The sequence below is a fragment of the Chionomys nivalis genome, chromosome X (assembly GCF_950005125.1).
Source record: "Chionomys nivalis chromosome X, mChiNiv1.1, whole genome shotgun sequence".
NCBI classification, from domain to species: Eukaryota; Metazoa; Chordata; class Mammalia; order Rodentia; family Cricetidae; genus Chionomys; species Chionomys nivalis.
Genome location: NC_080112.1, coordinates 34,127,401 through 34,155,279, shown reverse-complemented (window position 1 = coordinate 34,155,279; position 27,879 = coordinate 34,127,401). Strand labels below are relative to the sequence as shown.

The window sequence follows — 27,879 nt, the reverse complement described above, 5'->3', positions numbered from 1 at the left end:
ACTCTAAAATACCAAAGACCATGTACTTTGGGGGCCCTCTGTCCCCAGCAGGGTTGCTTGGTCCCTGCTCCTGTCAGGACTTGGGGTGTCTTACCTCGTCCGAGCCGTCCAGTGTGCTGTTTGAGAAAAACCAGAAAAACTGGATTTTTGGAGGATTCCATATCTCTGAAGCAATCAGAAATGTAGAAGAAACTGAAAGGAGAGAAAGAGAGAGAGAGAGAGAGAGAGAGAGAGAGAGAGAGAGAGAGAGAGAGGGAGAGAGAGAGAGAGAGAAATGGGAACTCACCAGTCTGTCTGAAACTTTTGGGGTAGGGGTCTAGGGGTAATGGGGAATCCACAAATCCTAAACAAGCCCCCAAAATGTTATGTCTGAGTGGTGAGACACCCCCCCCCCCCAGTAAGATCACCAGAGCTGACCTCCAATGCAATTACAAAAGGTTTCTTTATTGTTCTACAGGCTTGCAACATGCACTGCACCAATGGAGCAGGTCAGGGAGAAAGGCTCAGAGCTCACAGTGCAAGGGGATCTTTAAAGGGAAAACGGAAAGCAGGGAGTTCCATGCCTTGGTGTTACTGGATTGGACAGGGGGATAGTTGCCTCTAAATCAAGAGGGGATTTTTGTAAGTTTCCACAAAACCACCCAATAACTGTAAAAAACAAACAAACAAAACTTGTTTGTCTAGCTTCTAATTGGCTGTTCTCAAGTGTCTGGGAAGCCAGACAGTTTTGAGGCTTATTATGACTTTTCTCTGAATTGATAGGTACATGGGATGGGGCACCCAGTAGGGTGCATGCTAGGTTAGACTCTCTGACAAAGATGGGTTGGCCTGGGTTTAAAATGGCTATAGTCTTGTCTCTTCAAAAGCAAATAACTCATTTGACATGAAAATAAGTTAAACTTTTCCATTCAAAGATAAATTTGTACTGTGTGTTAAGTTATAACAAGTTTACCCATAAAAATATACTTTGGACTGCTTTGTATTTCTCAACTTTAATTATAACATGGTCCTGAATTCAGAAATATAAACATTAAATTTTTTTCCCTTCCAAATCAATTTTTCCTCATATACCTGTCTTCTAGAGATGATTTCATATTCTGTAATCTCTGTGGTCAAAATTCTTCAAATGTCATGGTGGTCAGGCAGGTAATTTCGTGTGGTAAATACTACATGGAGGCATGTGGTAAACTGAGTATCACACATTCTACCAAATGACATCTCACATTCTGCTTTCAAGAAAATTGCATTTTAAAAAGGGAGGAATAGCAAAATTTCTGAGTGGGTGGAAGCATTTGCTATCAAACCTACAGACCTAAGTTTGATCCCCAGGACCCACATGGTATAAGACAAGAACTGGTTCTTTCAAGATGTATTTTGACCCCATGGTATGTATGTTCATGCATACACATGTACACACACCCACACTAGAAAATTTCAAGGAATTATATTCTCTGGATTTAATCTAGTCTCTTCTCTGTTTAACTTACAAATTATGATAAACCTTGTATCATCATCCCCACTATATTTTATCTGAGACAGGCTCTCATTTTGTAGCTTAGGTTTGCATGGAACTAACTATTGCTATGAACTGGTAGCAATCCTTTTGCTTAGCCTCCCAAGTACCAGGATTATAGGCATTAGTAACCAGACCAGATTCACAGTTTTATAAATTTTCATTTTTAACAGGTTTTAAAACCCTTTTCCTGAATTCACTGGTAGATGGAGTTCATTTGTCTTTGAAATCACTTATTTTTCTATTTACTTCTTTAGTCTAGATGGAGTGTGAATATGGTACACGTGCAATGGCACTTATTTAGAGATAAGAGGACAATTTTGGAGTGTGTTCTCTGCTTCTATTTTATTTTTGAGGAAAAGACTCTTGTTTTTGTCACTACTGTTTCTGCTTCCTGTTTGGTCATGGGTGTTATAATTACAAACCTGAGCCACTGCATCTGGCTTCTTTTTCTTTTTACCATGGGTTCCAGTGTAAAAGGAGGCAGAGCTTTCCTGTCCCAATTGCCCAGTTCCAAATAATCACACAAGAGCTTATATAATTACAAAATGCTCAGCCTGTAGCTCAGGCTTATCACTAACTAGATCTTATAACTTATATTAACCTATTTTAATTAATCTACAGTTTGCCACATGGCTTGTGGTCACCTGTCCTCTAGCATGTCTCGTTTCTCTGGCAGCTGGCTTGCATCTCCCCTGAGTCTGCTCTTCTTCCTCTCTATATTTTCAGTTTTGCTTTCCTTCCTGCCTTATTCTGCCTTACTATTGGCCAAATAAGCTTTATTATAAACCAATGAGAGTAATATATATTCACAGCATACAGAAGGATTATCCCACGGCATTCTAAGAGTTGAACTCAGATCCTCAGGCTTGTGGACAAGTACTTTCATCTGCTGAACCTCACTGGTTTTGATATCACTTTTTATCTTTTAGGTGTCTTTTCACTCACCTCATACTTGAACAATAATTGACCAGCAAGGCCAGCCCCTTCTTTGGTTTTTATAATTAAAATTGAAAATGTTAATTGTGTATATGATTTAATGCTGTGATTATTCAAAATGGACAAAATGCACATCAGTTTATCCAGTAGGAGCACTCAGTTACCCTTATTAAAATACAGAGTTGTAGGCTGGAGAGGTGACTCAGTGGTTAAAAGCACTTACTGTTCTTGCAAAAGATCTTGGTTTAGTTCCCAGTACTGAAATGGTGGTTCACAAACACCTGTTATTCCAGTTTCTGGGGATCCAATGCACTTTTCTGACCTTGGTAGGCTAATATACATATGGTGCACATACATATCTTCAGATACATACTGATAAAGTATATATATGTATGTATATAATGTTATATATATATATATATTCATACTCTTACTGAAACAATAAAAGAAAACATAATGTTAAATCATATCTATCAGAAGCACACACTTAAAGAAGGAGCACTGGGCTTACAAACATAAATGTGGGCACACTCAGATTTTGAATCTCCGGCACCCACATTAAAAGCTGAGTGTGGCCACACTTGTGCCCGTTACCTCAGTGCTTTTTGGAGGTGGAGACAGGAGAATCACTGAGGCTTATTGGCTGTCAGCCTAATTCCAGGTTCAGTGCCAGACCCTCAAGGTAAGATGGTAGAGAATGATAAAGCAGGACATCAGATGTCATTCTCTGTCCTCTAGAATATAGTCAAGTGCGGTTGCACACGTGTGTATATAAACTACATAAACAACAAGGCCAATTAAATGCAAGAGACAAAGGAAATATTTAAAGGGAACTTTCAATGAGTCTGGCCCACATTAAGCTTAAAATCATAGAAATATTGTTCCACCAATTGTTCTCAATTTCTGTCTCCTTCTATATGAGCAGCTCATCCTGTTGAGAGTCATTTGAAAGGTTAAAGACATGCAATTCATGCCACATGGCACAAAAGAGTAACTATTAAAGTAGTTTTCCAGAAGAAGCACTTACTTAAATATGTGTTGGGGTGGGAAGGATTTATTTTTCCTGTTGGGAAATGGTTTTCCAAGGTGGTTAAGGAATTTTTCTAGAATATTTTTGTCAGGTTCCAAAAAAATTCAGAGGAAATGGCTAACCGTAGTGCATAATAGCATACAAAATGCATGCTGGCCACAGACTTTCTCAACATCACACACCTCTTACAGAGTACTGGCTCCTCTCATTGCTTCTCACTCCTGCCCCCCATCTCCAGGCCCTGAGCTTTGCTTCCTTTCCCCCACCTTCTGATTCCTATATAACTGCCATTACAGCCACAAGATCTCTCTGTCCTCCAGTTTCTTTTGGCCCTCTGTCCTCTCTCTCCTCTTGTTCTCTCACTCCCCCATCTTTCCCCTCTCATGGCCTAGTTGAGTCTACTGGCCATGTCTACTATACTACTTTCTCTTCCTGCTGTGGACTTTTCCAGAGGCCTCTGGCTGTTCTCTCTCTCTCTCTCTCTCTCTCTCTCTCTCTCTCTCTCTCTCTCTCTCTTTCTCTCTCTCTCTCTCATTATCTACAATAAAAACCTTTTCCTCAGCCATACCTTGAATCGGTCATGTCCTCATTTTTGTTCAGTTTTTTACTGTTTTTGGTTTTACCTTAACCACTTTAGAATCCACTCCTTTCTCCACCCACATTGCCAGGTCAGAGCTAGATTATTTAGCTTCCTGAAGAAATAGCAGGTAGAGTATCCATGCTTTTAGAAGGCTTCCAGGTCTACTTTTTTGAGCTATGTGAAGGAAAGCAATCAGTAAGACTGAGGATAATTTACCCCTGTAACCAAGGTAACTTTGTGCTATTTTTATGGGAAAATAAATGCATTTTTGTTCATCGTTGAAAGAAAAAGTATTTTGTGCCTCTGACATACATTTTGAGTCCCTTTTTGAGATTCCAAAGATAAGTCAAAGTTTACTTATTGTAGAACTGAAAGTTAGGCTTATTACTTTATTATAGTTTCTTTGTTGTAACCAGAAGGTGGTAAAAGTCAAATTATCTTCATATAATATTACCTAGATTGTATATCTGTTCTCTTAATTAATATATAGAATGTCTTGGAAAAACCCAACTCTTTTCTTTAACAAAGATTATACAGGGCATAGATTTATTGATTTTAAGTTTGCTGATATTTTTCACAGTTTCTAATTATGATTCCAACAGGTACTATCTTTTGATGCCTATTTGGAAGATGAAGTGCCTGATAAAAGGCAAGAAAAGTATAGAATAAGATACTTTAAAATCTATTTCTACCTTGAAGATGACACCATTCAAGTAAATGAACCAGAAGTGTTAAATAGCGGACTGCCTCAAGGTATTTATTCAAAACAACATTATGGCTCTTTTGCTTCTAACTCATGCCTTTATATATTGTTTGTCTTTAGCTTTTTGAAAGGCCCCATACTAATACTTGGGCATCTTAGTTATGCAAAGCCATGAATATTAACATGACATTAGCCTGTAGTTTGTGATAGTGACTTAGCTTATTTCTTACTTATAACTCAATATAGGCCATTTTTCTCCTCTGCCTGTAGTCACTAATATAGCAAACTCTCATGTGTTTGTGACCATGTCTTCAAATCTTTTGGTTTCTTTGGCACCAGTGCATCACTTCACTACATTATCCAGGAAGCTTTTGCTTCTTTTTTATTGGGAGAAAAGAAAGTGTTTCTTCCCTGCAAATTTCAGGGTACTATTATTTATTTTTTCTTGAATTTTCTGCCTGTTATTTGTGTCATTCTAGTTTTTCTTATCTACTGCTAACTAACACTATTTATGGTAATTATCATGACCTTGATATTTGTTTTATTGTGGTTGTTAGTTTTAACATTGCTGTGACCAATTTCTGTTAAAAAAAAAAACCATAAAGGAGGAGCTATCTATTTTGCTCATTGTTTCAGCTCAGCATTGAGGGGTATGGAGCACAGTGGAGCAGCTGACATTATGATGATCAGCAAGCAGAGTAGAAAAGTATCAGAGGCCAGGACAAGATAAAACTGTCAATGATATGCCAGTGATCTACTTGCTTCATTAAGAACCCACTTGCTACAGTTCTACACCCTTCAAAATGATCTACTCAAGTTTTGAATCCATTAATGTATTATTTCCTTCATTATAGTCTCAGTTATCCTCTTTGTTAGATCAGCACTGTCCTAATGTAATCATTCTGGAAATGCCCTCACAGTTGTAACCATGGTATGTTTTTCTAGTTTCCTCGTGTTTCTGAGTCCAATCAAATCAACAAGATTAACCACCATAGTATCTCAACAGAACCCTGTTCCTTCACTCTGTACATGCCTGTAGTCTTTATCTGTATTCCACTTCTGTTGTAAACGAGAGTTAACTTTGTAGCCACAGAGAAGCTTATACTAGAGATCAAAGGAGGTGACATTTCATTTTGTGCTGTGCTTTTTATTCTGGAGTGAGACTGAATTCTGGATGCCATCAAGGGATAGCAATCATGATGGGGACAGGACTGACAATTTTTCATGTGTAAGATAGAGCAGTATAAAAGGATGCCTGTAATAGGAATACTCAAGTGTCCTTGATAAGTGTCTTTGATATCTAACTGAATGCATTTAGATGTTGCTTTTCACTAATAGTACAGTAGGAATATAGAAGGGGATTTGAGTGTTTGGTGTTGATGTAAATGACTCTCTAGAGTCCCTTATTCTCTAAGGAGCCATGATTTTCAACTGCAATAATGTGTGTGTGTGTGTGTGTGTGTGTGTGTGTGTGTGTTGCCTTTTGGAGTATTGTCACCTGAAATATTTCAGACTTTGAAACTTTCCTCTCTGACTATACTGTATCATTTTTCTTTTCCCCACTTCTTCACATTTACCCTACTATCCTGTTCTTGATTTTCAGCAAAACACATACCCATGTCTTTTCTCTTTGTTGTTATCCAAACTTATGCTGTTCTCATTGTTTGATTATAGGAATGGGACAGTCGCCTACCATGGACTCCTTGTCTACAATTTTGATTTCATTCATGATGTGTTCTTTATGTGGCAGCTTAGAGAATACCTTGGAGTAGTACTGGACTCCAAGAAGTGTGTAGACAGACTTTCCCATAGACCAACAAAGAGAAGGCTCATGGACCAAATTCAAATGAGTGAATCATATAATACATTAATTTAAAATGTGTAGTGAGGGCTGGGAATGTAGGTTAGTTATAAAGGCCCTTGCCCAGCACATGCAAGGCCCTGAGTTCTAGCTCCAGCACTGCAAAATCAAACCAACTAGCCAGACAGACAGACATTGGGGAAAATACAGTGAGTAATAGGGGGAAAGACACATTGAACCCAGTCTAAATTGAAGGCAAGAACACTCGACCTGACTCCTGAGATAGACAGCACCTCTATACCCCACTTTATAAGCTTTGCTAGAAGGCAGTGTGGCTTAGAGAGCAATATTGAGGTAAAACAAGGAGAATTACAGACAGGAGAAGATTGGGCCAAAGGTTCACAGTTACGCAGATTGATGAGTATGGAGATGAGGATGCTCAGCCACAGCTGGAGCTCACTAGCAGTCCTATTGAATAGTAATAGGTTTTGTTTGTGTTCCTTGGGCAGGATGTACTTGGGGCCAAAATTGATGTCACCAATGAATGAGTGATCGAATTAAGGTCTTATGAATATTTAGTACTCATGAATATTTACTGACGTATATATTTAGTGTACATGAATATTTAGAGCCCAGGTGTCACATATATTTAATATTTACTGAAAGTTTGTTGGTTTAGTCTTTTCATTCTTCCTTTCTATATTTAACACATACGTTTTCTACTTACTACTTTCTTATTGCTATGTCTTATAATTTCTGCCCATGTTGAATAAGATTTTTGCTTACTTAGTACTTATTTAGGCCTAGTGCCTGCATAGTGATTCATCATGATGAATTTAAAGAGGAAATTGGGGTGCAAGCAAGGACTTATGAAAAAAAAATTAAGGAATTTTTTTTCTTCCTGATTGTTTAGCTTTATTGTGTCTAGTATATGGAATGATGAATTTGGAGCCAGTTGGCACTGCCAAAAAGTATTTGTTAAATACCTATCTTTGAAAGCCCAAGACCAGAGGATAGAACAAGATGAAGTCTGTTGCTGTGATGCGTTGGGAGGCATTACGCCTTCAAAGGACTGTTGAGACATCTATATGATGATACTCGCCAGGCAGTTAGAACCTTGTAGGGAAAAACAAAACCAAGACTAGAAACCTGGACTGGGAAATCAGGCACCCAGATTATAACCAGAATCAGCCTGTTTCCTTTTGTGAGGGTGAGCAGACCCATTACTCTGTCTCTCAGCTCCTATTCTATCTGTTCTCTGGCCAATATCAATGATTGTCTAGTAAATCTTTTAAGAAATATAAAGATACATTAAAAAGAAAAAAGGGTCAGGCAGTGGCAGTACAGGCCTTTAGTCCTATCACCCGGGATGCAGAGGCAGGTGGATCTCTGTGAGTTTGAGGCCAACCTAGTCTACAGAGCTAGTTTCAGGACAGCCAGAGTTGTTAGATAGAGAAATCCTGCCTCACAATAAATAAATAAATAAATAAATAAATAAATAAATAAATAGAAGTTTTGAAAAAGGTTTTCACAGACTTTAAGGGTGAAAATGTGACATTTTATTTTGTGAAGGGACAAGCAGTTTTAGACACTTGGTTCGAATTATTTTCACATGTAAAGATTTTTTTTTTTAAATCAGCAAGGCCAGGTATAGTGATGTATATTTTTTAATTCTAGCCCTCAGAAGACAGAGGTAGGAGGATCTCTGTGAGTTTAAAGCCAGCCTGGTCTATGTAGTTAGCTTTAGGACAACCAGGACTCTGTTGAGAGACTTTGTCTCAAATAAACAAACAAGCAAGCAAATAAAAACCAAACAATAACAACAAAACAATCTGCAAATATATATTAGGAATGTTTGAAATATTGAACATAAAGGAAAAATTTACAACTTTTCATTTTTGTGATCATGTGTTACTTTAGTATATTCAGTTAGTATGTGGACAGTATTGCTTTAGCAAAAAAATACATTCTAAAGATTTATTTTTATTTGTATGAGTGTTTGCCTGTGTACTACATGTATGCTTGGAGCTGTCTAGCCCAAAGAAGGCATTGGATCCTCTGGAATTGGAATTACAGATAGATGTGAGTTGCCATGTGGGAGCTGTGAAGTGAATTTATGTTCTCTACAATAGCACAAAGTGCTCTTAACCACTGAGCTATCTCTGGCTCCTAAATTATTCTTTCTTCTAGGCTTTTCCTTACTCTTGTATTCCCTAACCAAGCTTTGTTTACTTTTAGATTACCTTTCCTACTGTTATATCCAGCTTGCACACATGGGGGACTAGAGGTTCCAAGAAACCCTAAACATCATTATTTGCTTGAATTGTTTGATTTTTATTATTGCTTGTGCATGTGTGCAGGCATGTTTGTTTGTGGAGGGAGGCCACAGATCAACTTCAGATTCTTCTTTCAACACTTTCCTCATTTTTATTATCTTTTTTCTGAAACAGAGTCTAATTATGTATCTGTAGGTATGGACCAGAAGTTGGTATATAGATCAGGGTGGTCTTGAACTTATGAATGTCCACTTGCCTTTGCTTCCTGAGCCTTGGGTTTAAAGATGTATGACACCATGATTGGCTACCTTATTTTTTTGATATAGGATCTCTCATTGAACCTGGAACTCACTTATTCATCTTGGTTATCTGGCCAGCAAGCACCAAGGATCTTTCTGTCATCACCTCTATAGCTCTGGAGTCTAGACATGTTCTACCGTGACCAGTTTTCTTTTCTTTTGGTTTGTTTTGATTATGGTGCTAAGGATTGGAGCCTGGGTCCTCAAGCTTGTATGACAAGATTTTTACCTACTGAGCCATCTCTCTACCCTGTTATTAGTTTTAGATGAAAATTTAATGTTCTTGAACTTTAGTGGCCCTTGTCTAGTATGCTTTTATTTCATCAACGTGTCCACAAATTGTCAAATGCAACCTCTACAAGGATTTTAGAAAAGTATATTTTTCTTAATTTTAAAACTCACAAAAGTAGTTTTCATGACGAGTTATAATGATTCACTTAAAAATTATTTTTATATGAGGAGGAGGGAGCCTTTCTTGTTTATAAAAACATGGGGAAAGAAACCCTGAGCAAATGACTATTTTAATGTCTCTGAAAAAAAATAAGAATTTCTGATTGGCTTGTCTAGCATGCACAGAGCCCTGAGCTTGAGCCTTAGCATCAAATGGACTGCGTGTTGTCTGTAATCACAATACTAGAGAGGTAAAGGCTGAAGTGGCTAAGACATTTTGTTGGCAAATATGCAGCTCAGAGGTTGTGGACAACATACACAGTAATACACATTGAGTTAGTCAACAGAGTGGAGAAACCTGGTGGACTGTAACAAATCCTGTCAAAAGCAAGCGCAAATAACCACTCTGCCATCAGGTTCTGTTTATAGAGAGACCCATTTCTCTTGAAATATTTATTATGATTGTCATTAAGGAAGGTCTGCTCAGGTAGTGGATAATTTGAAAACTCATTTACATGACTTCTTCAGGCTTTCTTAAGTAATCTAGTAAAAGAAAGTGGACTTGATAAGCTGATGGTTTAGAGCAGCTAGTCTTTGTGTCTTCAATTGCCTGCTACTGCCTCTCAGGCACCTGTGGGGCCTAGGGAAGAAGAGGCTTGGGGTCAAGGTTAGGTATTATGCACTGATTGTGTTCCTGTTTTCTCTAAATTGTTTTGATATCTTTCTAATTTAATGAGAGGCCAGATGCACTTATTCCATGTGGACCTTATAGTTCAGTAATCAGTGCAACAGGATAAATTATAATGCCCCAATACATACCATTTTAGTTGTTTCTACTATTTTTTATAGAGTGCAAGGCACTTGGGATAAGCTGGAGACAAAAAGAGTCATCTATTAGGGTTATTCAAAAAGATGTAATCAGTTTGCCTGCAGCTTCTATTCAGAATAATGTATTGTAATATATGAGCTCTTGTTGGCAAAGAGATTTGTGTGTGTTATGAGTCAAATAATTCATTGTCACAGTTTAAAACTTGCTTGAATTTCTTGTCAAGACATAGCTCTCTTTGGGGTTATATATGTTATGTTTATAGAATTCGTTGCCTCTGTGCTGGAATGTAGTTAAAACAATTTTACATCAGGCCAGGAATGTCAGGTAAACTCAAAAACTTAACCCTACTCATCCGACAGAAAAATTGTCAGTCCAGTACCATCATGTCCAAACTAATCTGTGCTAAAGAAAAAGATAATTATTAGAAACATAGCATGATTTTGGCATGTTTCAGACCAGTCAGTCTCAGTTAGGGACTCGTATGTTTCGATACTGCAGACCTCAGTTAACAACTGGCTTGTATGTGGTTGTTAGTGTAGCCTTGATTAAGAACAATGATCCAATTTAACTGCTTCTTTTGGTTCCTCAACTGGGTAGTATTGTTATACTTTTTAAAAATAGTAATTTACTTGAATGAAGCAAATGTGTTTGCAAACTAAATTCCTCATTTGTATGCCATGCATTTGTATCAGTTACATTCTATATCTAAGCATTTTATCCCATAAAGTAGAGGGGGCAGCAGTAAGGTAACCAGATAAAATGTGATCTGAGCAGTTAAGTTTGAATTTCAGGTAAGAAATGAAATTTTTAGTATAACTACATCCCAAATACTACATGGGATATACTTACACTAAAAAATTATTCATTGTTTTTCTGCAATTCAGATTTAATTGGGCATCTTGTATTTCATTTTGCTAAGTTTGATACCCTAGGAGGGTAAACATTGTGGCAGGAATTAGATATGATGGAACAATCTAGAATTTTAAAGTGAAAGGGCTGAGGAGACGGCATAGTCAGTAAAGTGCTTTTTCACAAGCACAAAGACCTGAGTAAGGATTCCCCATGAACCATGTAAGAAGTCAGGCATGGTGGTACACATCTGTAATCCTAGCACTGGGAAAGTAGAGACAAAAAGATTGCTGAACCTTGCTGGCCAGCTATTCTTACCAATTCAGTGAGTTCCAGGTTCAGAGAGGCATGCTCTCTGAAAAAAGGTAGAATGGAATAGATCTTAGGTATGACATCTGCTCTACACACACACACACATGCACGCACACACACTAGCATGTACACATAGACTTGTCCCCATGCATACAGCAAACACACAAAAATAAACAATTTTGAAAAAGAATTTAAGAGCAGAAGAAAGTAAAGATGTGTGTTTAATGCATAGTTATTGAATAATAACTATTGTAGAAGCAATGAGATATGAAGAAAGGAAGGGAGGATGGGAGGTGGTATATAATACTTGTTACACAATGCAGGTATCATCAGTGGTACTGGATGCTTGAGGGGTCAGAAGTGGAAAAGCCAAGAACCACTTAGGAACTTAGAATCTGAGTGGTACTTCAAAAGCTTCCCTAGTTAAAGGCAGAAGAGAAATAAAACACAGTCATTGTGTGGTGTTTTATTCTTTTGACTTTTGGGGGAGCCACCACCCAGTCTCCAAATAAATCACACATGGAGGCTTATTCTTATTATGAATGCGTGGCCTTAGCTTGACTTGTTTTTATACAGCTTTTCTTAAATTATCCCGACCACTTTTGCCTCTGGGCTTTTATCTTTCTCCTTTTATGTATACCTTTCTTTGCTTCTTTCTCCATGGCTTGCTGTATAGCTGGGTGGCTGGCCCCTGATGTCCCCCTCTTCTTGTTCTCCCTCTTCCCAGATTACTCCTATTTATACTCTCTGCCTCCCAGCCCTGCCTATCCTTGCTTCTGCCTCACTATTGGCTGTTCAGCTCTTTATTAGGACCATCAGGTATTTTAGACAAGCAAAGAATCACAGTTTCACAGTTAATCAATTCAGTATAAACAAAAGTCACATACCTGAAAATAATATTCCCCAATGCATAGTATAGAAGGATAACATGAATTAAATGTGTGGGAAAGTGCTGGGATAAGACATTGGGAGATATTTGGGAATGGATCAGAGAATGTGTAGGCACAAAGATAGCAATACAAGAGGATGTTACAGAATTTAACAGGCTATATTTTTGTACTAATGAAGTGGTTAATGGGGACATGCATATGGTTATTAGGTTATTTCTCATTCTGTTCAAAGATATGGGATATTTAACATTTTGTTCATTCATTGCTAGGTATGTATCAGCTTATCGGCATATGAAAAAGTTATTCTTGTAAAACTCATACTCCAAAGGTGGCATTTTAGAAAAATAACAGTAAACCTCGAATAGTCACTTTAGTGGATGAGCAAAGTGAACTCAAGAGAAAAGAATGATGCTTTACCATATCTGATCACTGGATATAAATTTAGTAGACACAGCGACAAGTGTAATTCCATTTTTATATTCATTTACTTAAGTATTTTCTTATTCACCCTTGGTGTGCAATGTTACTGAAATAAAGTAGATATACTTAAATTGAAATAAATGTCATATATTTAATTCTGAAAGGTAAATTCTACAAAGCTGAATTTTGTGTTATGAGCAAAATTTAAGGCAGGTCCTAGCTGAATGGCATGAACACATGTTAAGCCTAAATGGATATATGGTCAGTTTGAGCTACACCACAGGGAACTGTTAGAAAGTAAGGCTTGCATAGCATAGTCAGATAGCAGGGCAATAACTTTTAAAATATTGAAATGGAGAGGAGACGAGGAGGAACTGTAAGGCAAGCACTTGATGCCTGGATGTATGTTCCAGCTAGTTTTATGGGACAGCTGGGAAGATAAACACCAGAAAAATTAGGACAGAAATGGTGCTTTCATTTCTTCTTTGTGTGTGTGAGAGAGAGACATTTTTATTTATTTACCTTCATGAGTTCAGCTGCTCTTCAGTATGTGCCAAAGGCATGGCATCCTGCCCATTTCTTTGGTATTCTAGAGCAAACTCTCACTGGTAGAGTTCTTGCCATTTATCTTGGAAAACAATAAACATGCAAATCCCAATAGCTAGTTGTCACAATCCCTAAAGCTACAGTTGAGAGATCTCATACATTTCAAATGGTCCACATTGGATTTCTGATTCAAGCAGTATTGTGATATTAGATTTATTTATTTATTTATTTATTTAAGATTTCTGCCTCCTCCCCACCACCACCTCCCACTTCCCTCCTCCTCCCCCAATCAAGTCCCCCTCGCTCATCAGCCCTAAGAGCAATCAGGGTTCCCTGCCCTGTGGGAAGTCCAAAGACCATCCACCTCCATCCTGGTCTAGTAAGAGGAGTATCCAAACTGCCTAGGCTCCCACAAAGCCAGTACGTGCAGTAGGATCAAAAACCCATTGCCATTGTTCTTGAGTTCTCAGTAGTCCTAATTGTCCACTATGTTCAGTGAGTCTGGTTTTATCCCATGCTTTTTCTGACCCAGGCCAGCTGGCCCTGGTGAGTTCCCAATAGAACATCCCCATTGTCTCAGTGTGTGGGTGCACCCTCGCGGTCCTGAGTTCCTTGCTCGTGCTCTCTCTCCTGCTCCTGATTTGGACCTTGAGGATTTCAGTCCGGTGCTCCAATGTGGGTCTCTGTCTCTGTCTCCTTTCATCGCCTGATGAAGGTTAATATTCAGGAGGATGCCTATATGTTTTTCTTTGGGTTCACCTTCTTATTTAGCTTCTCTAGGATAACGAATTATAGGCTCATTATTTTGTTAGTATTTTTTTCTTGTTTCTTAGTAGACCCACTTTGTTTCCAGCCCATAGATAGTCAAGACTATTTTCTGTTACTTTTCAAAAGTAACAGAATCTATTGGATGCTGAGATAAGGAAGCTGAGAGGTCTGAGATGCAGGCTCTGAAGGGGTGGAAATGCTGTGATGAAGGGATTGTTACAGTAGGCAGGTGAATGGTTCTGGAAATTCATCCTTTTAAGGGGGTGGAGTGGGCAGGCTGCTTTGAAAGAGCATCTCCACCATCAATTTCTCTTCTTTTCCTTGTGGCTGGCATCTCTCTAGCCCATTTTGATTTAATTTTGCTTATGGATCTTCTTCTTTTCCTTCACATAAGTACTTTCTGGATGATTGAGCTATAACTCAGTGAAAACTGTGGAAAATAATAGTGTTTTGTCAGTCTGGTATCTAAAGTTCAAAATGCTTTTCTCTCATTCATTAGGGTTATAACATTGGACTAGACACTTCAACATTCTTCGCTTTAGTTCCTCTTATATGAAGTGAATATTGATGCTTCATTTATTGTCTCAGTGGAGGATTAGATGAGAAACTATCAATGGAAGTCTATTCTAGGACTATGATGGTTATTGTGGTTATTATTATTTAGAAGCACTATAGTCTGCTTCATACCTTGAAAGTGATAATATTCGTATTCAGAGTCATACTTAAAAACATAGCTTATTTGAATTTTTATAATGAAGTAAAAATTATAATATATTCATTACTTACTATTTTATTGCTGAGATAAAATACAATGACCAAAACAGCTACAGAAGAAAGGTTTATTTGAGCTTATAGTTCCAGAGAGAGTTCATGAGGGTGGAGTGAAGGAAAGGCAGCAGGAAGGAAGCTGAGGGCTCACATCTTGAACAACAAGCACAAAGCAGAATTAACTCAAAGCCTGCCTTCAATAACATACTTTCTTCAACAAGGCCACACTTTCTAAATCTCCCAAATAGTGCCATCATTTGGGGACCCAGTATTTAAATGCCCAAAGCGATGGGGAACATTTATTATTCAAATAATCACAGTACAGGTGTAAGTTTTGCATTTGTGTGTGTATATATATATAAATTTGTGTGTATATACACACACACACAAATTTACACATATATATAGTGTGTGTGTCTGTGTGTGCAAGTGTTTGTGCATGCACATGTGTGTGCGAGTGTATGTGCAGGCATGCGTGTGTGTATGTGGAGTGAAGTCAATGCCAGGTGTCTTCCTGAGCGCTCTCTACTTCTTGAGGCAGGCTCTCTCACTGAACCCACAGCTCACAGATTTGGTCGAATCTAGCCAGTTTGCCTGGCGTATCCTGTCTCACTTCTTGAGTTCTGGCATTCCAGGCAGCTGCCACTGCTGCCAGCCATTTATGTGAGTTCTGGGAGCCTGACTCTGATCCCCACATTGGTGGAACAAGTGGTTTATCCACTGAGCCATTTCCCTAGTTCCATACAGGAAAGTTTTGAAGAAGCTCCAGATTGTTGAGTGTTTAATAACCTGCCAGAATGCTAGTATTTTTAAAGAGACATATAATAGTTCCTGGAAATATCTGAAATACCCACCCTTTTATAGATTTTAAGTATGCATTTTGTTCTAAATGTGTAACCTTGAATGCTTAAATAATTTGCATACTGTTTTCAATGGCATGAATTAAAGGCTAATTGAAGTATAATTCTTTGCAGTAAAATTATATCATCTTTTATGTAGTACATTTAAAAATAGTCTATGCCAGTTCTAATTTTATAGTTTTATTATTTTAATTTAATGTACCAAGTAATTAAAAATTGCTACAAAGAAAGATGAAAATGATTTTACTTAATTTCTCCTTAACAAACTGAAAAGATAAATGGAGTAATGGAACAGTGCCCAACACAGTTCCTGGAACATAAAGATTGTTCATTAGCTGTTCTTTAATGAACAAGAATGAGTAAGTTTTAAGTATTTCTAAACTTTGAGAAAAGGCAGTATTGTTAATGCTATATACAATAAAAGAAGGTAAATTGACATCTTTATATTAAAATCTTTCCATACTGAGGTCACACAAAGCCATGTGTTACTGGACCATTAGCAACTTGGTGTGCTTTGGTTCTTTTTCCCTTTGCCCTAAGGGTAGATTCTCAGGCCTAAGTCAGTTAAGAGACAACTCTGCATGAGTGGTTTCCAGTTCCGTATATCTTGTCATATTGCTCTTTGCTTGGAGCTTGCTCTTCAAGGCTGTTTATATGCATAGACAGCTTTGGAAAGACAGAAATGGCCTTGCTTTCTAGTGCAGGTCGGCTTATAGCCTTGGAAGATAGAGGCAGTGCTTCCCTGCAACATAAAAGACAGACATGTTTATTGTTTAGTCTAGTAAGACTACTAAGTGCTCATAGGAGTTTTAGGTTTCCTCTCCTGTGCCACTTGTGTTTGCAGAGGCAAGCTCATCCTCATTCTATCTCTCAAGGGAAACTTGCAACTGGGACTTGGGAAACTGGCTCAAAAAGGGATGGTCCTTTTTGCTGCTGCTTACCTCTGTTGAACAACGAACAACAAACTATCTCCTTGTCTCTACCAGGAGAGAATGAGCAACATAGGGTTGTTTATGAAACATGTGATGAAATCAAGAACCCATGACCCAGAGTACTGGCTGAAACCATGAAGTCTCTAGCAAATCTCATTTGATGGAGATAGTTGGATGCAGATAGGCAGAGGTAATGGAGGAAGGAAGAATAAGTTTCTAGATGAGAAAGGATTCTATGAAGCTTTCAAGCTGCATAAAGTCATTCATGCTTATTGAAGCTATAAATCACAGTATTGGCACATATAAACTAAAGCTTATTAGTTTATTTGCTTATTTATTGGATTTTGAACCAAGCATATGGCTTTTTAGGAGCACTTTAGTTTTGGACCTTAATGCCTTGTTTAGTTGAATTCATTGAGTTCTATCTAGTAACTGAAAGCAAGCCTATTTATTGTAGGAGAGGTACATGGCAGAGTGGCATTTTTGCTCACGGTGCTAACTCCACCCCTCTTTTATATCCATTCCTGTCCTCCATTCTTTATGGTTTATATAAATGTTTCCCTAACAACACTCAGGAAGCTCAAATCTCATTATCAGACTGGTCAGAGAACTCTGGATCTAAAAATTCTTGCTTCACTTTTACTTGAATTTGAATGTATAAAGCTACCTCCTAGAAATATGGCTCCTTGCCTACTACCCCACTGTAGAGACGCCTGGAGGGCTGTTGCTAAGATACACTGTAACTTCCTACTAGCCACATGGTTTAAAAAACTGTTATTTATTCCCCCAGGCACTTCTATCAAACGCCATCGGATTACTCTCCCACCTCCTGATGAGGATCAGTTTTATAATGTGTTTCACTTCAATATCAACACAGATGTTGTCTTCTATGGGCGCACATTCAGGATTTATGATTGCGACAAATTCACAAAGAACTTTTTGAAGAAAATAGGAATCAAACTGAATCCTCCATTACCGCGCCCAGTAGATCCCTACATGAAGATGCGAAGAGAGGTGAGAAGTGGCACATTTGTGACTTCTTCTGATCGGGCGAACGAGTGCTGGCACTCTTGTTGCAGACACAGAAGAACATTGGAAACCTTAGTTATGTCTTATTCTTTGGATAGAAAGGAAGACTGAATGGTGGCCGCAGAGCAGGAATGACCCCCCCACCCCAACCCCTCCTTGCTGACTCCCTTCACCCTCACCTCCAGTTCTCTTTTGCAGCCCCCTTTTTAGCTATAGGAGTATTTAGTGAGCTGCTTAGGTGAGGTAATGTCTAGGTGCCCATAATTAGTTTTGTGGTCACCAATAGTATATGAATTGAATCTACATTTTTTCTGCTTGTGCTTTCTGGTTTTAGTTGCCTCCTTCTGGCTGGGAAAAATCTTTCTTCTGTGCCTACTGATCAAATAAACCAAAACTTAAACACTTTCTTTCTCCTTGGAACCCTGTGAGATTGATGGTGAAATATTGTCAAAGAGTGAAGTAGCCATGATTTTTATTTTTCTCTGTTATAAAACATAATTGCATTTAAAATCTGATTCTATTGTAAGGAGCAAAGAGTCAGTGTTATAGTTCTGCAGTTTTTAAAACTGATCCCTTGACCCTAGTTTTCTATTTCCCAGAAGTCTTTGAAGGCTTGGCATACACACAAAAAAAAGAAGTATCACTGGTTAGGTCACATACCTAATCAGACTCCTTATTGGGACTACAATGGAAATCTTTAGATTCTTACCTTGATTTTCATTATTATCATTTGTTTCCCTTTTTATTTTTACCTTTTGTATTTATTCATTTACAGATTCTTGAGAGGGATTGTCACTATAATAGCACAGACTAGATTGAATTCACTGTGTAACTCGGGCTGACCTTGAACTCAACTTTACTCCTGATTCTTAAATGCTAGGATTACAGTTGTATACTACCACCCCTCACTACTTTTTGTTGTTGTTGACATATAGCTGCACATGGCCAAATATACTGGCATTAACTATACTTAAGAGTGAGTCTTAACTTGTATTTAAACTCTGATAATGAGCAGTTCCTTACCCCCTCCTCCCAGAAAATCCCCTCATACACTTTCTAATAGGCTTTTCTCTCCACTCAAGGACAACTGTCATTCTCATTGCTGTTTCCAGTAATTAGTTTGCTCTGAATTTTATTGTTTCCAAACCATAGAATTCATTTCCTTTCAGAATAACAAAATTTTCAATGAAATTCTCCTTTGATTCTGTTTTTATCTCTCATTCAAAACTACATATAGGATCATCCCCCTGCACCTGTGTCTTAGCCTCAGTGGAATTATTCTTTGATGATGTAGGCATACAATCCTCCTATAAAGTATATGTATTGTTACTCCTGGAATGTCTAAGGTAAAATGACTTTGTACCACTGTAAAAGGAGATTTGTAGGTATGAAATCACTTTTACATCTTTTATATGTCCTGGATGATGAATACAAAGTCTTTAGATGTCCCAGAGAGAATCTGAAGGAAAAAGATCCAAAGAGTCACTGTTCCTTGCTTATAGATGTATGCATTTACCAACTGTTATTATTACACAGTAGTGATTGAGAATCATATTTATTATATGAGTTTCACAGAACACTGTCAAATTGTATAGATTTCTAAAGAAGAAAAAGTTGGTGCCAGGAATTCGAAACAAAAAGGACAAGCAAATGTTTTAAAAAATTTCTTTCCAGACTGCAAGAACCATTTTGGCATTCCATTGCAAAGAAAACTCTTCAATAAATATAGGAATCTAGGAAAATTAAGACTTTAATAAGAGGTTTTTAAATAGAATTTTATGGATTTAGATTTAGTTTTTAAGTGTTTGCTACCTTGATATGTGAAGTTAAATAACTTCATTAAACTCAATGGTATATGATCAGTAATGCATTTCTTAACAATCTTATACATTGATAGCATTTTAATGAATGAAGACAGAAGCTCCACAATTTCATTTAAATAATAAGGATAAAGCTTGAAGATCCTCTATAAAGCTGTTGTGTTTTCCTCTTGAGATAAGCTTGTACCTAGGCTGCTCTAGATAGATACAGTATTTCAAGAATTTATAGAACAATTATATAATTCAATTCAAATAATAACATTTCTCAAGTGAATTTTTCCTTACATAACAATATCATTTGCTTATACCAGATAGGATGGAGGTGGCTATACTCTAAGACAGGGCTAAGAGGTTACAAATCGAAGAAAAGATACACCAAGAAGGCCATGGAATTCACTGTCTCTAAAGCAGAGTCCAGGCAAAGAGGGTTTCTATGGGAACTCTTAGTAGTTCTCCATTTACTCTGCTCCTATTTCCACTGTGCTTCCGTTTCTTGGATATCTGAAGTTTTCGTGCAAAATTAAACCATAAATACATTTCTTCCTCTTTGCAAAAAATATAAGCAAATGAGAAACATGCAAAACACACATGCACACACACACGGGGAATTTCTGGTCAAAAGACACATTTAAAAATTAATATATAATCAGTTTAGGATTGAGTATCAAGATTTTAAATCAGTGCTGAGTATCAAGATTTTAAATCAGTGCAAGTCAGTGATTTGGAAAGTGTACAACAAAGTAACCAAAATGAAAATTTTAAGATGTAAAATATTTGGGGTTAGGGACGTAGCTCACTAGTAGAACATTTCTCCAACATGTATAAGACTGGGTTAAATCATCAGCATGGCCCCAAAGAAAAGATACATAATATTTCCCATAATTTCATAATATTCCTTTGTTCACTTTTCTTTTCAAATCCCCAGATATTGCCCTTTCTTGTTTTATCCCTCCACAGAAATGATTACTCTTCTGGTTTCTGTCACCATAGATTGGGTTTGTCTATTCATAATAAAGTTGTAAGTCTTTGAGAAAAGTCAGCTTCAAACATAGCCCAGGAATATAATTTAGTATGTTAAAATAATCTTCAACAAGGTATGAAAAGCTTTCCAATGTTTGTCTATATTCTTAAGGTTAAAACTGACTGTGAGTACATATATCTGTACGCCTGGATCCATATATCTGTACATTATAATATTTAGTTAAATCTTTTAGAAAGTATGGCAAAATAGTCTACAGAAAAACAAATCATCTTTGTATTATTGTTTGCCTCCCAGAAATGACTATATAAACCCTGCAGTATTTCTGACATTTTTTTCCCATTTGCAGACATTAGAGTTTGTGGATCCCTTTCGCCCTTATCAGTCCTTTGACACCCTGAAACGGTTCCTTCAGTTTGATGGAAAGGTTTTGCGTTTCTTCTGCCTGTGGGATGACTCACACTCACTGTTTGGTGACCGTAGAGAATTAGTCCTACATTACTTCCTGTCTGACGATACTATTGAAATCAGAGAATTACTGTCACTTAACTCAGGCCGGGATGCTACGTCATCATTCCTTCGGAGGAGCAAGCTGCCCAAGGTAAGCAGTTTGAGGATGTCTGTGGATCAAGAGACTTGTCATTCATTGTTTGGAATGTTGTGTGATGGCTCATGTGACACAGTTACTGTATGCTACTTGGCTAACTTACGGCTTTTGTTGCTGTGCTAAAACATCATGACCAAAAGCAGCTTGTGGGGGAAGGGACTTTTTTTCTAGCTTACAGTTCCACATCACAGTCCATCACAGAGAGAAGTCAGGGAAGGATCTCATGAAGAGCAGGTACCTGGAGGCAGGAGCTGGTGCAGGAGACATGCAGGAGTGTTGCTTATTCATTTGCCCTTTATGGCTTGCTTAAATTATTTTTTTGTATCACCCAGGATCACTTACTCAGGGGTGCACTGGCCACAGTGAGCTAGGTTCTCCCATATCAATCATCTATCAAGAAAATGCCTTACAGGCTTGCCCACAGGCCCATGTGATGGAGGCTTTTCACAATTGAGATTTCCTTTTCTCAGACGACCCTAGCTTGTGCCAAATTGACAAAAACAAACAAATGAAGGACAAACACTCCCCCCCCCAGGGGAAAAAGCTAGCTAGCCAACACACTTAGGCAAGGAAATGAATAAACTTTTTTTGTTGTTGAATTCACAGCAATTAGTAATAAGAAATTTAGGATACCATCCTGCATCCTACCAAGGAGACCCCATGGGATTGATCAGGGTGTGAATACACATACATGTGTGTACTCTAACATACACACATATGCAAAGGAGTGAATCACAATTCTAAGTATAGTGACTAGCCACCAAGTAGCCAGCCACCACCACAGTGATGACATTGGCATTTTCTTTACTATGAAAAAGGTTTGTCAGGCTTGTTTCTACAAACACTTGTCAGAACTTGAGAAGGAAGGGAACTGACACAGCAGGAATGACACAGAGACAGACCGGAATTAGACTTCTGGATTTGTCTTTTGATAGCCATGTGAGCATGGGCAAGCCACTTAACCTCTCTGAACATATATTCCCACACTTTTAAAATGCAGATAGCAGAGCTTCCATAACTAGAAGTCTTAAATGAGATGATATATTGAAAGCCACTCTCTGAGGACCCATTTCTTAATACCTATCAGGTTACAGAGAACTGAAGCTACTTTTCACAGGTCTTTGTTGCATTTTATTTCTGATTTGGATAAAATATTTAAACTTCATTCTTGCTGTTTCTGAAAAGGTTACTAGGAGCACTTGTTTCTTATGCAAACAACCGCTGGCCATTCAGTCCTCACAGGAGGCTCACCCATAGTCTGTGCCTACTGCCAGAAGTCCTGCTGTGTTTCTTCAAGGCTGGGGGGGAAGAGGTAGAATTTGTCCCTGAGGGAGCTCTAGAATATGCACAGCAGGCCTCCAGGAAAAGCCAGGGAAATCTGTTATTAGAATGTCTTTGAAAAATAGGTTAAATATGAAATAATGATGCGCCTGACATTTGCAGTATGTCTTGCAATCAGTAGCTTCATTTTATTTACTTATTCAAAAAATATTTGTTGAGTTCTGTGTGCCACTTCTTGAGCTATAATGAAAAATAAAATGGCTTATGTACTGCTTTCTGGAGGATAGATTCTCACTGGGGTGAGATCCAGAAGGGATGGGTGTACCCTTGGCTCTCAAAGCAAGGAGTAATGCTGCGGAGGCGAGAGAGTTAAGAAGCTGAAGTTCTGAGAGCAATTTAGGCTGCCAGCTGTACTCCGTTTCCTACACTCAGGACTGGATAGCCTGTTAGACAGAACAAAGAGAGGTGGTGAGGAGCTAGACCTTCTTCCTTGGAGATGTTTGCGCTTGGGGGATAAAAAAGATAACTGCCTCCGGGCGGTGGTGGCGGATCTCTGTGAGTTTGAGACCAGCCTGGTCTACAAGAGCTAGTTCCAGGACGGGCTCCAAAGCTACAGAGAAACCCTGTTTCAAAAACCAAAAAAACATAAAAAAAAAAAAAACCAAAAACAAACAAGCAAAAAAGGATGACTGCCTGTACAACAATTGGAGAAATATAGAAAGTGGCATGAGTCCATGGTGTATATTTTGGTCAAGTCTGGAAATGGAAGCAGACAATGGATTGAGTGGATCTCCATATTCAATGGAGAACTAAGCAGATGGTTACTTGCAGGATGGAAGGTTGGCTGTGGTGATCTATGTCTATAATCCTAGCAGGTGAGAGGTAAAGAAAGATCAAGAGTTCAAGGTCATCCTAAGATACTTGAGTTTGAGGTCATCCTCTTCTATATGAGACCTTATCTCAAAAACAAAAACAAAAGAACAAAAAAGACAAAAAGCTATAGGATAGAGGTATTTTAAAAAAATATCTATTTATCAGGACTGTGAAGGACAAGAGGTGGATAGACTGGCTTCTCACAGATGTTAGAATAGAGCTAGGCAGTGCCCATTTCTGGCATGTATCCTGGGACTGCACCATCTCTGTGTCTGGAGACATGTACCATGTTTGAATTTTATCTTACAGTATGGCCCACCTGGAATATTTCAACCAGGCCAGATAACAGACCGAGCAGTCCTCAATGTGTATGGGGGCTTGTCAGAATGGCGAGCAGATGGCTATCTGTTGGATAAATACCAGGTGAGGAGTCTGGGGTTTTGCTACTGATTCCTATGTGATGTCTGAGAAATCTGGATGTTGGGTGAATTGTATAGTCTTGCCTTGTGAGCTAATGAATGAAATCAAGAAATATATAACTATATTCATTCTATTGCACTTTGTTAATAATAAGCATATTTAAATGCATATAGAAATATATGCATTAAATTGCACTGCTTGTGCAAGCACTACAGTGTTAAAATAATCCTGAAAGATGGCTTGGAGGGGAAAGTGCTTGCTGTGCAAATGTAAAGACCTAAGTATGGGCCCCTCCCCAGAACAGATGTAAATTTAGGCATGGTCAAGTTCATCTGTAATCCCAGTACTCCGATGAGTGATATGGGAAACTGGGGAGTCCTCAGCTGCTCAAAGGCTAGCTAGTGTGGCATACACAGTGCCTAACAACAAAGAGATCCTATTTCAAAGGAGATGGAAGGTAAGCATCATCACCTAAGGTTGTCCTCTGACTTCCATGCACGATCTGTGGCATGTGTACATCTATATTCAACATGAATCATGCACATGAACACACATGTACATGCACAATGCATCACACACATAGGCACAAAAAAGATAAAAAATTAATCTTAGAGTTGATTTGATTTTAAAATTTAGTTGTAAGTGATGATTACAAAAATCATAAGGTGATTTTTGAAAGATTTTGCTCAAGAGAGACCTTGGTGAGTCCCATGGTGGGTGGGGGACCATGTGAGAAACAGAATACATGCGATGGAGACAGAGTGTGAAGTTTTATTAAAGGGGGAGGAAGAGAGAGAGAAAGCAAAGAGAGCAATGGCAGGAAGGGAGAGATTGGGAGTGGGCAGAGCTTATCTCTTAAAGGGACAGGGTACTGACAGGGAAGTCCAGTATAATTATAACAATTTTAATTTTTTCTTGGAAAAAGGCATGTATTCTTGGGCAGATTCATGGGGATAATGCTATTTTTCCTCTGATTATCAGCTAGGAAAAGTAGAGCAAGAGTTTTACACAGATCGAGACCTGAAAATAGGTGCCACCATCAATGTGTGGGGAAGGACAGTCCTCCTCTGTGACTGTGATGAATTTACCAAGACCTATTATAGGACAAAGTATGGAGTTGGTAAGTGATGCTCACGCTGGTTAGGAAATATTTTTAACACTTTATGCCCTACTTAAGATTTCCTTTTGTTCTTTTCATATTCCTAAAAACAGGCTTCCAGGAACAGGGTCATTGTCTCCATGTTAGAGGTGAAGAAACTGAGGTCCTTTGAGCTCAGTTGTCCAAGGGTATGTGATAGAGAGAAAAAGCCAAGAATTAAACTGCCTCATGTTAGGGGCTTCCATTTCCCTCTAGAAGCTCCTTTCTCTCTATAGTGTATGGTATTCTGGTAGAACACTTGAACTAGAAGTGTTGGATCCCTTCTCTTCATTTAATTCTTGCTTACCACAATGAACGACATTCACTTGAGTTCTCTAGGGAAATCTCTTGTGCCAGTTAGCTTTGCATTTCCTGGTGAGGTCTAGCTAGGTTTCCTGTTTCTCTTTCTATAGGTATCAATTCCATTCCAGGCAAGGAAGTTGAGTTGAGTGAAAACTAGTGATTTATTATGTATGTACTATGTGTAGGTCAGTGTGGTAGACTAGAGGTAATGCAGAGTTATAGAAGAGGCTTATAGTCTAGAAGAGGGGATCTGAGACCTGTACCACATTATGCAATATTATGAAAGTATAGAAGCAGGCAAAGGATGCGCTATAAAATCTAGTATAGAAACCTTCATTTATTAAACTCCCACTTCTACATACTTTCTAAACCTTGTCTGTATTCATGATCCATATACCTGCTTCTGCTGTAACTGGCAGGATTTGCTGACCTAACTGGATGGGGTTTGGAATTGTGATAGTGTCTAGTACTCTATGTAATCCTCCTTCAGTATCTGCAGGGAATTGATTCTAACCCTTCCTTCATAGCTACCTCTGAGAGATGCCTAAGACTTTCACTGAAATGATGTACCATTTGCAAAGAACCTATACACATTGTCCTATATACTGTTTTATGTATGAATTCACTCATTCATTCATTCATTTGTTCAATTTGAGACAGGATCTCATCATATTTTTCAGTCTGGCATTGAACTTGGCAATACTTCCTCCTTAGCCTCCTATGTAACTTGGGTAACAAGCAGGTGCCTTGCTACTTTAAATCAATTTTATATTACTTGTGATACCTAATTCAATATAAATGCTATGTAAATATTTGCTATTGTTTATGGGAGAATGACAGGAAAAGAGACTATACATGATCAGTACTGATACAGCGCTTTTAAAAATCCATGATGGTGAGTTCGAGACCAGCCTGGTCTACAAGAGCTAGTTCCAGGACAGGCTCCAAAACCACAGAGAAACCCTGTCTCGAAAAACCAAAAAAAAAAAAAAAAAAAAAAAAAAATCCATGATGGGCTGAATTTGGGTGTGTGTACTACATATCTGGAGAATTGATGTGTACTTCTTTGAACTATGGTTTATTCACTTAAACGTTCTGTGGGTGGTAATATGAAGCTAAGCCCCTGTAGCCCTGTAGCTTCTTAAAAATAAGGTGCGTTAATATTTTGTTTCATTTTGACCTGTTTTTTTGTCTTATTGATTTTTGCTCGTTTTTCATTTTGTGTTTCTTGTGGGGGTTTTTGGTGCGGGAGAATTGTCTGTAATCTGTCAATCATGTTTTAAGTAAACACGGATTGGCCAGGCAGGAAATATAGGCGGGAAAACCAGACAGGAAGTAGAAATGATATAATGAGAACAGGAGAATTCTGGGAAGGAGGAAGCTGATTCTTCCCACTCCTGCCTAGACCACCAAAGCAGCAGGATGTGACCTGCTCCACTAATAAAGGTACTGAGCCACATGGCTAACATAGATCAGAAAAATGGGTTAATCAAGATGTGAGAGTTAGCCAGTGAGAGGCTAGAGCTAATGTGCCGATCAGCTTTATAACTTACAGAGATCTTTGTGTGATTTTTCTCTGGGACTAAACAGCTGGGGGTACAGGCAGAACAGAAACCCAAACAAACAAGCCGCCCCCTCCATGTTACAGAATGGTGCCCAACGTGGATAACTGCATCCATAGAAAGCCAGAGAAAGCTTGGGAAAGACTAAACATTTTGGTTTTCAGCCTTAGCAGGAAAAAAGCTGCTGTTTTAAAATGCCGGCTTTCTGGGCCTTCCTGCCAGGGAAAACTCCGACTCTTTCAAGCAGGGGGTCCTGATGGATACACTGTTGCAGCTTGCTTCCTGGCAAGGACCTTGAAATGCCGTAGAGTTGTGGCAAAAAAAAAAAAAAAAAAAAAAAAAAAAAAAAAAAAAAAAAAAAAAAAAAACTTCTCCATATTCCTTAGTAAATTAAAGACCCATGTGGTCAGAAAAAGAGAGGTATACAGTAAAGAAAGATTCAAAGAGAAAGAAAACCTCTAAATGGTTTACAGTGTATTAAAAATATATACAGGCTAAAGGTTAAAGTTCTCAGAGTAAAGAAAAAAAAAAAAGAAAAGAAAGAAAGAGAGTAGCCTGGGGGGCAGAGACAGACAGATCTCTGTGAGTTCAAGGATAGCCTGGTTTACAGAGGGAGTTCCAGGACAAAGATACAGAGAACCTGTTTCAAAAAGCCAAAAAGTAAAAGTAAAAATAAAAGAAATAGAGGTTAAAATAAAGCCATGTAAAGATGAAAAATACACAGAGAATCTTGATATTGATACTGTATGTTATTAAGCTCTCTTTGAATTGTTTGAATGCTGAGAAAGGAGCAACAGCTGCTAAAAGATATTTGCTTATAAATGCTGCAGAGTTAATCCAAGATAAGTATTTTGAAAATACCTTGACTTCACAGTTGAAGTCAAAAGGTATGTTACTTGAATAAAGCACACAAAGCGATTAGAATGGAAAAGACTTCCGTTTTTTCTTTCAGGTTCATTAAGGGAATTGTTCTACCACATCTGCATGCTAGATTGATGAACATGTCTGGGTATGACAGGAGTCAACTTGGTGGCTGTACTTTCACTTTAATTTCTAAAATTGGTTCTCTTTAGTAGACACAATGAACATATTTATTTTGAGGATTATATAAACCATCATCCAGGAAGTTTCTAGTGGCCCTTAAATCATTGGGGAAAAGAAT

The 27,879-nt window shown here is 38.1% G+C and overlaps 1 protein-coding gene across 1 annotated transcript in view; it reads left to right on the top strand.

Moving 5' to 3' along the window:
• Positions 1 to 27,879, top strand: part of Efhc2 (EF-hand domain containing 2) — a 144,611-nt gene that overhangs the window by 31,478 nt on the left and 85,254 nt on the right. The window contains exons 3-7 of the mRNA XM_057759411.1: positions 4,665 to 4,815; positions 17,496 to 17,719; positions 20,883 to 21,134; positions 23,604 to 23,717; positions 24,696 to 24,834. Coding sequence (XP_057615394.1) covers positions 4,665 to 4,815; positions 17,496 to 17,719; positions 20,883 to 21,134; positions 23,604 to 23,717; positions 24,696 to 24,834 — 880 coding nt within the window. The remainder of the gene's footprint in view (positions 1 to 4,664; positions 4,816 to 17,495; positions 17,720 to 20,882; positions 21,135 to 23,603; positions 23,718 to 24,695; positions 24,835 to 27,879) is intronic.